Source organism: Mirounga leonina, unplaced genomic scaffold (genome assembly GCF_011800145.1).
Source record: "Mirounga leonina isolate KUSES-001 unplaced genomic scaffold, KU_Mleo_1.0 Mir_93, whole genome shotgun sequence".
Taxonomy (NCBI): domain Eukaryota; kingdom Metazoa; phylum Chordata; class Mammalia; order Carnivora; family Phocidae; genus Mirounga; species Mirounga leonina.
This window is the reverse complement of record NW_023270854.1, coordinates 51,899,806-51,912,367: the sequence shown is the minus strand read 5'-3', so window position 1 is coordinate 51,912,367 and position 12,562 is coordinate 51,899,806. Positions and strand designations below refer to the sequence as shown.

General features: G+C 45.5%; 1 protein-coding gene across 1 annotated transcript in view; it reads right to left on the bottom strand.

Annotated features, from left to right (window-relative positions):
* The window catches only part of EMILIN2 (elastin microfibril interfacer 2), a 52,001-nt gene that overhangs the window by 14,747 nt on the left and 24,692 nt on the right, over positions 1 to 12,562 (bottom strand). The window contains exons 3-4 of the mRNA XM_034995885.1: positions 7,627 to 7,802; positions 1,404 to 3,332 (exon numbers count right to left, since the gene is read on the bottom strand). Coding sequence (XP_034851776.1) covers positions 1,404 to 3,332; positions 7,627 to 7,802 — 2,105 coding nt within the window. The remainder of the gene's footprint in view (positions 1 to 1,403; positions 3,333 to 7,626; positions 7,803 to 12,562) is intronic.

Sequence of the window (12,562 nt, the reverse complement as noted above, 5' to 3'; positions counted from 1 at the left end):
GCTCCAGCCCTCCCCTACTTGGGTTTTATGTCTCAGCTTGGACATAAAATCCTAGAGGCTTCACTCCATCCTGGCCATAAAAATCTCAGCTCAACATGTGAGGACCTTTGTCACCTAGAGCTGAGCAAGGTGAAAAAGGTGATAAAGGCCCAAAGAGGAAGAGAGGAGGAAACAGGGAGAGGGCGAATCAGGAAGTGGGGTCCTTCTGGGCCTACAGTTGGCCCTCAACAAGTCCTTTTGGACCCAGTAAATCTGTGTTCAATTCTGGGACACACAAAGGAGATGTGCTCTGGACTACAAGACAATTCTTGGATGCAGCCCACCTGGGGTTCCCATCCTGGCTCTGCCACTTTCTGGCAGTATGCCCTTGGATACACTTAACCTTGGGAAAGTAGTGCGCCTTCCCCATGAGGCGATTGGGGGGCTCTAAGACATGTCCCCTGAGGGAACCAGCCCAGTGCTGGTACACAGAAAGTGCTCAATAAATGTGAACTCATTTTCCCTCCCTGCCTCCAATTAGAAAAGGATGTCTCATTATTGAGACTACCTAAATGAAAGAATCCAGGTATAAGAGAAGCTCTGTCCTTCAGGGAGGATGGGCTGAACCCTCAAGTAAGAAAGAAATGAACTTTGTTGAATATATTACTTCATGTTATTAAGGAACCATTCATTCATTCATTCATTCAACAAACATTTGCTGAGCATCTTAATGTGCAGCAAGCATTGTCCCACGCACAGCTGATGTGCTTCCTTGTTCTAAGCACTACACGGCCTTCAACAGTTACTGCCCCTAAAATGCTTTTCATCCAGGGTCTTGTCTCTGTCTCTAGAAAGGAAGAGGACAGTATTCTACCTGCCATCATCTAGGCCTTAGATTTCAGAGAATAGGAGGTAGCCCGAAGATGATGAGGACAGATTAGAATGACACCCGCAAACAAAAAGCGAGGTTTGTAGACAGGTGAGCCGATAAGCATATAGGAGACTCCCTAAAAGATGGGACAACAATATCCACCGCTCCAAGCTGTCATGCCAAAAACCTGACCCCAACTCTAAGCTCACCAACATGACGGTGTACACAGATCAACATTTTGCCATCTCCCCTGTGGTGAAGGAGTATTCCTTTTTCATTTTCAATCTGTTGTCCTGGTACTTCTGTAAAATGCACAGAAGGTGTGCTTGAATGCTACAGTGAAGTCCAACTGTTTTCAATAGAAGTTTCTAAATACTCTCAATGTGGGTATTTATCTCACTGCCAGTCAGCACCAGTGATTCACAAACTGGCACCAATCTACGAACCACACTTTGGGGAGGACTGATGTAGTTAATCCCAGGGGCCATCCAAAATCTAGCATGATACATGTTGCAAACAAATGCAAGAAATGGAATTGTAAAGGTCAACTTACTGGCTGATGGCTGAAATTTGGCCAGATCTTGTAAGTCGGTAGAAATCTGGAAAACGTGGCTATAGAACTGCTGGACTGAATTCTTCAGGCCAGATATGTCTCTGGAATGTGACCGGAGTGTCCCATTCATCTGCCTGACACAACTCCAGAGGCTGTTGACATGCTTGTTGAGCCCCTCTTTGATCCTCTGAAGACTTCCTGAGATGGAGTCCAGCTTGCTGCAGGTTTTCTCCATTTGAGATACCCTGCTCTCAACCATGGAGACATCCCTCTGGACCCCGTGCGTGTTTTCCTTACAAGTGTCCAGCTCCGAGAGGACCCGGCTCTGCAGGTGCTGCCACCTCTCCTCCAGCTGGCTGCAGCAATGAGCCTTGGGGTTCCGGGGAGATGGGAGGGGCTCCACCGTCCTTCCTTGCTCACCCCCCTTAGGAAACCCACCCACTGCAGCATTTTTACCTTCTCTACAGCTGCTCAGCTCATTCTGGAGATGATTCACGTAGTCCTCTGTGTGGTTTAGTTGAGAATAAAGAAAACTAAAATCCTGTTGAAGTTTCTGGATGCTACATTCAGTTTCTTGAAACTTCTTATGCATCGTGTCATTCAGAGATTTCAAAAGGTTCAAACTATCACCCGTTATGTGGTCTTCTCCATTTGGCAAAGTATCTTCTAAGCCATGAGGCTGTCTCTGAAAGTTCTGCCGGCAAATATCCTCAACAACTTGAACTTTGTTCTTCAGGTGACTTAACTCTATCATGATCTGTTTGTTCTCAGCCCCTGACCCACCCGGTAAGGCTGAGGCTGGGGGAGTGAGTTCTGCCTCAGTGCTGTTGGCCACCTCCAGGAGAACAGTCCCCAGGCGCTCTTCCAAAGACTGTATTTTCTGATCAAGAAGTTGCTTCAGGTCATCTACCTCGCCATTAATCGTCCCCCGAAGGGTTTCTTCAACGTAAAAGCAATGTTCTTCCGCGTTCTTCTCTGTCACGTTAATCCTTGCATCTAGTTCATTCCATCTGGCATCAAAGTCCACATCTGGCTCTGGAACTACAAGGCGGTCAAATTCATTGTCCATTCGTGCATTCAGCATTCTGGTGGCTTCAGCAACTCTTTCGATTTTCTGGTCTAACATCTTGATCTGTTGCCCAAAGTCACCATTCTTTTCACCACCACAGCAATTTGACTGAGCTGAAGGATCTTGTACCCGGGCTCGAAGATCATTTATTTCTTTTTTCAGGTTTGTTTCCTTCTCTCCTATAAGCTCAATCACTCCTAGGTAGCTGCTCCCATAGTCATCACACTGCTGTTGGAGACCAATCAGCTTGTACTCGCATGAGTTCTTCAGATCGGCCAGCTTTCTGTCCATTCCCTCCATGAGCTCCTCTCTCAGGGCATCAATCTTACTATCGACATAGGCTTGGTAGAGCTCATTGGTCGTCATGGTCACCGTAGGGCCCTGGGCAGCCTCCTGGAGCTGTTTGAGCTGTCCTTCATACCCCTTTACCTTCCCATCCAGCTCTTCCAGTTTGTCACTCTTGTTCTTCAGAGCATCCTTGACCTCAGCCAATTCAGACTTGATGTCCTTCATGCCAGATTCCTTATTGTTGAGGACATCAGGAAGCTGGATGGTCTCTGTGTCTCCGCCAACAGCACTGTCGGGCACCGGCTGGGGGTGCAGGTTACTGAGCCACGATGCCAGCATTTTGCTGGCATTGTCCTGAATGGTATGCTTGAGATTTTCATTCACTCCAGCAATGGAAGACTGGAGATCAAGAACTGTTCTTGTGAGTCGGAGAACCTTCTCTTCAAGCACCTGGATTTTCTGTTCCTGAAGTTCTTGCGGCCCCTGTTTGGGATCTACCGTTTGGCTTGGTTCCGCTGCACGAGTTGGTGACAAAGTCTTCTTGGGCTCTGGGACTTGGCTTGGTTCATTATCTGTTACAAAGAAAGAGTCGGATATGACTTAACACGTTCTACCATTTCCCATTTTCTGCAAAGCCAATAAACAGGGTACTTGAGGAATACACTTAAGCCTTCACTTATAGATCCCCTCTAACCACAGTCAATCATGGTAGAGCGAAAAAGACAGTAGGCTTTGAGTCAAAGAGACCTCTCCTTGCAGTCTGGCTCTGCTGTTTACTGTCTGCCCTTGAGCGAGTTAATTAACTTCTGTGAACTATAATCTCCTCATCTCTGAAGCAGAGGTACTATCTTCGCTCCTAGGGTTGTTAAGAGAATATGTACATGGCACATAATAGACGGTCAGTGGTCTCTTTCACCCTAATGGGAAATATTCTTAATCTACTCTGTCATATGGACACACTGTTCCCACATTAGTGAGCAGCAGCTACACCCCAATGATTGGCTCTGTTCTATAAAACCACAAGAAGCCACTTTAGCAAGATCCACCCATTAGCTGTTGGGTGGTATGATATCATACAAGCAGTAAGTTATCCCCCAAGCAACTCCTAAATATTCTTTTACTTTTATTAGCATCACTAGGCTAAAGGAGTCTCATAGACATTGTTTACCACCATTATGCAGTTCGGGAAACTAAAAGCAAAAGAGAAATACAGCAGTGATTCTGTTGGCATCTCCTAACAATAAAGCCATACGGTCATATAGACTAAGATTCACTAAATCAAAGAATATAAACATTGAATTTTTGATGATCTGAGAAATATACCTCCAAGGAAATAGTCCAAAAGAAGGAAAAAAAGTTATAAAGATGATTGTGATGAGTCATAAAAATGAAAAAAAAGTGACAAATAGATTGATGAACTCGACAAAAAGAAAATTACTGAAACCTGAGGCAATAGGAGATTAGAAGCAAACCATGCCCCCGAACACACAGTAGGATACAAGGAATACTAGAAAAAGCTAACAGGGGCACCTGGGTGGCTCAGTCAGTTAAGCCTCTGACTCTTGATTTCAGCCCAGGTTATGATCTCAGGGTCCTGGGATTGAGACCCACGTTGGGCTCCCTGCTCTGTGAGGAGTCTGCTTATCTCCCTCTCCCTCTGCCCCTCCCACTGCTCTTTCTCTCTCTGAAATGAATAAATCTTAAGAAAAAAAAGGAGGGGCTAACCTCGACAAGCCTACACAGATGATATGGAGACTATCTTGACAGGTGGAAAAAGTCAAACACAATATAGATTACAATGAAGTAAAATGCATTAAGGTACACTGAACAAACACTAAAAGTAAATGTAGAACGTTGCAGATATTTGAGTTTACTGTTGTTTTTTCCTCCCCTAAACTTTTGTACACAATCATAACCACAGCTATTATTCATTAAAATCAACTTAGTGGTAAAACCAAGACTGGAATTCAGATGGCCAAACTCCCAAGCAGAGAACTTTATAGAATACTTTATTTTCCACACTGAAAAATTTATTCTACCTCAAGCCACTAGGAGAAAAAAACAAAATGTTGAATCACATACAGATGAAATGCCATTCTGAGCAAAGGAAATAAAAGGAAAGGGCAGGAGACTGGGGGAAAATCAGCATGTAAGGAAATGCTTCTTTTCCATACTCCTGGTGACTGTGGAAACTGCTACAACTTTTTGGAAGGATAATTTGGCAATATGTATCAAAATCTCAGAATCCCTTTGCCCCTGCAATTATACTTCTAGAAGTTTATTCTAGTAAATAATCAAGGATGAATCTAAAATATTAAGAGGAAAAAATGTTTATTCAAATACTATCTATAATACTGAAAAACTGCAAACGACCTAAATGACCAATAGCAGGGGACTGTGTTCAAATAATCACACTCAAAAGCCATTAAATGATATTGTACACTATTTAATGAATGGTTGTTCATTATAGATTGAGTTAAAAAATAAGTTCTAAAAATAGCATGTCCTTGGGGCACCTGGGTAGCTCAGTCGGTTAAGCTTCTGACTTCCGCTCAGGTCACTATCTCAGGGTCCTGGGAAAGAGCCCCATGAACCCCACGTCAGGCTCTGTGCTCAGCAGGGAGTCTGCTTCTCCCTCTCCCTCTCCCCCTCTCTCCCTCCCTCTGCTTGTGCTCACTCTCGAGTGCTCACACACACTCTCTCAAATAAATAAAATCTTTTAAAAAATAGTATGTTCTTTTTAATGATTAAGTGGATTAAGGATAAGTATTTCCTTTTCATTCCCTTCTGAAATCCCACTAAAATGACAAAACAAAACAAAAAACAGAACAACCATGTCACGTATAAAAAATTGGGAATCAGAATGGTTTTGGACATTTTAACAGCTGTATTGAAAGCTAGAAGAAAATTGAGTGATGCTTTCAAAATTCTGAATAAAAATTATTTCAAATCTAGAATTTTAAAGGTAGAATAAAAATATTTTCAGACTATAAAATAATAGAAAGTGTACCACTCCCATACAATCTTCTCATAAAACTACTGGAGGATGTGCTTTACCAAAACAAGGGAGTAAGTTGAGAACAAGCAGGGAGTGCAGGAAAGAGGGGATCAATGGGAGAGAGACAAGTAAGATCACAGGCTGGAAGCTGTGAACAAGGAAAAGAGGATGACCAGGTGGGGCAGGTAAGAAAGCTCTAGGAGGATGCTTCAGGAAGATGATACTCATGTGTCTGAACATAATGAAAGGACATCTAGATAATCACCCAGAGGAGAGTTTGGGTTGAAATAAGGACAAAGACATAAAAAACAAAGCAAAGGAAAATATAAGACAAATACTAACTCTAAAGAAATCATAAAGCTGTATAGGAAAGGCAACAGATTCATAGTATACTACATGGCTCAGCTGTAAACATTATCTATACAGTTACTACAATGTAAACAATACGTATTAAATAAATTAAAAACCTGGTATAAACTGTTCAGAAAGGATGAGGGTATGGGAGCCATGTGCTGGAAAGCAGTGAAAAGGAGTCAAACCCTCACCTTCCATAATGAGAGGTCAATAGATATGGAGGTAATTCCAAAAGACAACCTAAAGAGTTTAAAGGAATTACCTCTGAGAAGGGAAAGTGGGGGAGAAGGAGGGTCACTGTTTTTCTAATAGTCCTTTTAAAGCTATTCCACTCAGTAAACTACATACAGGCTTAAGCTTTTATAAAATAAAAATGAAACAAAAGTAAACTATTATGATCCAACAGACTCCTTTGTGTGTCCCCATCATATTATCTATGATGACTTATTGTAATTACTTGTCTGATGTTTGCCTTCTGTGAGTTCAAGGACTGTCTGCCTTGTTTTTCACTTTTCCCAAGTATCTAGTATAGAGCCTGCCAGATATAGAAGCTCAATAAGTATTTGTGGGATGAATAAATGAATTTTTCTTTAACAAAATGTATGTGCAGACATAGGAAAGAGAGTAATGTGTGATAACAAAATGTTAGCAGTAGTTATCATACAGCGGTGAGATTATGTGTAACTAAGTATTTCCCTATACTTTATAAACACTCTTTAATTGATATGCATTACTTTTTTTCATAAAAATTATTTTAAAATTTTACAGACAATATTGGGAAACACTACAAGTTTCAAAATTGACAATACTTCATGGGAAAATATAATCATTTAAAGACAACCATCAAATTCATGAGAAAACCTAGGTTACATTTATTCTCACTCAACTTAAAAAAGAGGAAAGATAAAAGGACAATTTTTATCCATAAAAGTCAGCCACTTAAACTTAAAAGTAAAGGTGAAAATTATCACTGCTTTCTGAGTTATTCGCTGAATTTGTGCTACTTCAAAAAAAATTTAGAAACAAATTTAAGAACAACTTCACTGGATGCCTCTCTGTCTTAGCTTTGCAAATATCTCACCCCAAACAGAATGACAATGATTCTAATTTACCTATTTAAGAAAAAAAATTTAGTTCCTTCAAATTCAGATTTATGGGAGCTTGTAGATGAAAAGCAAGAACAAACAAAGCATCACTACATCTGAATCTCTTTTCATCTGTTCTGCACACTACACCAGTCTGAAACCATCCCCTACACTGATTGCTAAGTCCTTGGCTTTCACAAGTTGGCCCTAACAAAGTAATTTACTTGCAAAAGAAAAAATCTGTACTCTGATTGCTACTGCTTTTGCAAATAACTTTGCATGCCGCATGTGTCTACTGCAGGCATATATGTGTGTTACTTGAAGGCCTTGGAGAGATCGCCATTGAAAATCATAAATCCTACTGTCTGCAGGAGCACTGGAAAGATCAGAGGTGGTCACATCACCCCCCACAAAGTACAAAGAAATTACCTGTGGCTTTCTTCATGCTATTTCGAGGCCGGGCGGGTGTGAGGCGGGGAGTCTTCACAGGGTCCCTGGGACCTTCCTGGCAGTCTCCCCCTCTAAAGCCAGGGCAGCACCTCCATTCCAACTGTGTCACTGTCTTGTACTTGGTGACGTATCTGGGTCTGAAGTTCACACGATACCTGCCGAAGAAAAGCGTGGCATCTCTCTTCACTGGCTGCAGTTGCCAGAGCCCCTGGCCATCCCTGACTTGGACCCGAATGAACAGGATCCAAGCCCCTGTCTGCCAGAGGGGACCACCGGTCTCTTCAGTCCAGCCCTGACCCCCTGGGGTTCAGCCAAAATCAGACTGGTCTCCTTCTTCCATCTCTTAGACCCACATGCACCCAGCTCCCCTCCCACTGACGGTCGTGAGATCAAGCCCCCCGTTGGGCTCCACGCTGGGCATGGAGCCTGCTTAAGATTCTCTCCCTCTTCCTCTGCCCCTCCCTGTCCTCTCTCTAAAAAAAAAAAAAAAAAAAAAGTACATGTTCCCCCCATGCATGCGCATATCACACTGAGACTCATGATGAGCTATAATGTCCTCCAGACCCAACTCTGGGCCTGGAGCAGAGTGGCAATCCAGCAGCCCCCCGGACACTCAGAGGGATGGATGCAGGAATCCAACACCCCCGGGAGCCCCTGCTCACAGCACAGAGGCAAGCTGCTCCTTAACTTATCTCAACTTCTACTTCCAGCTTGGAATCGTGGCTCTCTAGAACATCTTCACTCTCTCTTCATTGTGAACACCAGCACTAGCAGCTGCCCTTCTCTTTGAGGGCCAATTCCCAGAAAGGAATCAGCTCTCTATCACTTCCCTAGGGCTGCTGTGTGCTGCTCAGGGGAGAGTTGGGGGGCCCATGGGGCCTGGTGCCAGCCAGGTGACTCCATCTCAGGCACCCACCTTGTGGTGGGTGGAGTTCAAAGTCACATTCCTGAGAAAATTGCAGATTACTAAATGTAATGGGTTTTGGCCCCTGAGGGTCAAAACCATGACCCCTAAAACCTCAAATATAAGGAACTCTCCCACCAACAGGACCCCAGGTGACCCTCTGGGCCCTGGGGACAGCGCTGTCCCAAGCATTATTGTCCCAACACCTGCCAGGCAGCAGAATCACCAGGAACCGTAAAGAACTGCCAACCCAATGCCCCTATCTCACTCTCAGAGGTTCTGATTTAATTGGTCTGCAGTGGGGCCTAGACACACAGATTTTGAGAAGCTCCAGAGAGATTTTTTCAAGGAAAACAAGAAAAAGCCCAATGAATGAAACAGAAAAGAAGGGTGGGGCAAGACTTCACTTCTAGGCTCTTAGTTCCCTGGTATTGCCACCACACCTCCCATTAAGGCCCATCTATTTAGGTTCCCCTTTTCACAAATGGGAAGACAAAGGCTCACTGAGGTCAAGTGGCCTGTCCAAGTTCCAATGGTCAGGAAGGGCCAGGGCTGGGATTTAAACCCAAGTGTTCTCTCCTGCACCCAGACGGCCCTCCCAGCACACAGAAGCAGTGACTCCAGAGATGGCCTTAAAGTTGAAGCAACCCCACCCACCCAGAGATGTTCCACAAGCCCTTCAAGTTTGGGTCAGCGGGTAGCTGCCATCCCCGTTCAGCAAACACTTGTCCGAGCATCCGACCCGGGCCAAGTGCACACCAGCCCCCAGACCCCGAGCACCCCACCTACCAAGAGAATTCCCTGTGTGGTCCTAGAAGCAATAAAAAAAGAAAGAAAATTCCACTTCATTGTTTTGCATGCTCAAGTATAGCATAATGCTGCAAAAATGTGTAATCTCAGAAAACCTTGGTTCCTCTGAGCATTTAAGACTGAATGTGAAAATGTGTTTGCGCTTGGGTGTTGTACGTGAGCCAGCAGATGACAGCCCATAGCAAACCCTTTTGGATGTTGGCTGAGCGGGACCAGGAGAGCAATGAGGCTGCAAGTCCGACTCCCTCCCCACCTGGAGGCCCTGGCTCCAACTGCTGAGCCGAGTGTAAGAAAGTGCTCGCTCTTTCAACACACCTCATTATTTTCTTTAAAGGCAGTTAGCACTTTGGAGCCAGCTCATAACTTAGGAAAGTTCCCTGGAGTTCCTGTCTTCCTCTCCAGCCCCACGCACATCCCCCACCTCCACTCTCCACCCTAATCGGCTTGCTGTAGGCTTTGCGGCTGGCGGTGCGGAGTTCAGGTAGACAGCATTTCTGACAGAGTGGTGAGTCCAGTGTGTGGAAGAGGCTCCCTGGCCAGCGGTGACAGCTGGAAGCCATCAGGCGGCCACCTCCAGCCATGGGAAAGCTCACATTCCGGCTGGTCCGTGCACCAGGACATGGGTCCCAGAGGTGACTAAGGGTCCTCAGGCCTCAATCTGGGGGATGGCAGGGGTAGGGGGAGAGGTAGGGTTGTGCATGCAGCCCCCCAGCTTTCCCGGGATTTTCCCTGCAGAAACAGGGCTCCCGCCTCCACGAGAGCCAGCCAGGAGGTTTTCCAGAGGATGGGAGGAATGCAGCAGGATTCCCGGGTCCTCCTTCCATCCCTCGGTGCTCTGCAGGACAATATCCTGGCCAGGGAGCTTCAAAAAAATATGCCCAGGTCTTTATGCTCAAAATTCTAATTTAGCTGGCCTGGGGCCAGGAATGCCCAGGCATCTGTACCTTTCAAAAACTCCCCCAGTAATTGTCAAGTGCAGCCAGAGTTGAGAAGTGCAGCCCAAAACTCAGGGCACCCATCAGCCTTCCTTCCTCATAGGAGCCGGGAGCCTCTGAGGCAACCAAGGGCTAGACAGCCAGGCAGGGGGAGTGAATTGACCCAAAGCAGCCCAAGTGTTACCCCAAGAACCCTTGGGTTGTAAGCGCACAGGAGGTGCCCCATGGACACTTACTGAACCAGCTAATTGACTGCACCCAGCTGGGGGTGGCCAAGCAGAAGGACCGACAGCCCAAGGGACAGAGTCAAGGCGGTGCTGGGCTGGAGCTGCAAGGCTGACTCAGGCTGCAGCCTTGGCTTCCATCCCAGTCTTGGGTAGAGACTGTAACAAAATCCTGTCCCTCAAGGGAGCCCCGTCCACAGCTGCCTCGGGCACTCCCGGGGGCCCCTGGGGGCTGTGGCAGCACACCGCCCCACCGCCCCACTGCCCGAGCCCACCCTATCCTCTGCCAGTGCTCTTCGTCCCGTCCTCTCAACTCTCCTCCCCTTCCTCTCCATCTGAAACCCTTTTGGGGTGGGGGGTGGTGAAACAAGGGTCCACCATTTTTATGAGTTCAACCACCATTCAAGACATCAGGTCAACCCAGAAGATTCTACTGAGAAGGAAGGTGGCAAGAAGAGGACTAGAAAAGTTGAATAGAGTTCAGGGACCACAGGACTCGAAATGTCCCTATTAAAACAAAATGTGACAAAATGACTGCCTCCATCTGACATCACCCCCTTCCCCCCACAGAAAGACTCCTTCCCACTGACAGGAGGTGAGACTTCTTTCATAATATGCCTCCATTCACGCTTGTTCAGTGTCCTCATTTTTAAACACAGCGTCTGTCCTAGAGCAGGTGCTCAACAAACAATGCACATCAGTCAATAATTGACTAATCAAATAGTAATTTAATGATACTAAGTCTACTTTTGACGAGGTTTGGGGGAATCCAATGTCCATATTAAAAGCCTCACGTCTAACCCCAGCAGATGTGAAACCCCGAGCCTCCCCAGAACCAAATCAAGCTCGAGTCCTCGGGTCACCAGAAGGTGACCTCGAGTTGTGTTGTCCAAGAAGATAGCCATTAATCAGGTGGGGCTTTTTAAATCTAAACTAATTACAAGCAAACAAAATTGAGCATTCAGTTCCTCAGTCACCCTGGCCACGTTTCAGGAGCCACCTGCAGATTACTGTGAGCATGTCTGTCATCACAGGTGTCTCCTGGACAGGGATTCACGAGGCTGCCACGGGAGGAGCAACTGACACACCTCTGTTCATCTCCTCATTCCTACCCCACCCCCACCTGTCTTCTTTCTCCTCCCTCATCCCTCTCGCATTGCCAGTAGGCTTTTCGGAAATAACCACACATCACTGGCTGAGGATCATTTCTACAAGGTAAGGACCTACGAGGTAAGGATCATTTCCCTGCATTTAGTGTTCACCTGTAACTTCTTTTTTGAATACATGCCACTAAAAGTGCACAAATCTAAAGCCCTGTGCCCCCGCTGGGACACTTGCTTGACCGGGATTTCTCCCAAGAAGAGACTTTCTAGTAAATTCCTCTTTCTCAAAGCATTGGCTTGTCCCCAAAACCCTGGAACTAACTCTTCTTGCTTCATTCCGTGTGTGGTCCCACACAGTATCCACTGGAATGGACTGTTAGGATGGAGAAGGAAGCCAGAAAGAAGAGGTGCCTCCCTCTCTCTGGTAGGAAGCACCCTGGGCCTGAAGAAATAACCACCGATCTGGGACAACACCAGCACGTGCATACAAGCAAGAAGGCATTTCAGCAGGCGTCAGGACGCACATCCAGGCAGATGCAGTTGGCCGACGTTCAGGAAATACTCCAAGTTTTCCACCTCCAGGCACGGAATTCACTTTTTGTTTTTCACTGCGGTAAATATGTATAACATATGTGTGGAATACACGTAACATCAAACAAACAAGTGGAACTCCATCAAACCAAAAAAGCTTCTGCACAGCAAAGGAAACCAACATAACAAAAAGGCAACCTAACTGAATGGGAGAAAATAGTTACAGATGATATATCTGATAAGGGGCTAATAGCCAAATACATAAGGAACTCATATAACTCAAAGCAAAAAAAAAAAATCTTTTTGATTAATAAATAGGCAGAGGATCTGAATAGACATTTTTCCAAGGAAGACATCCAGACGGCCAACAGGTTTGTGAAAAGGTGCTCAACATCACTCATCATCAGG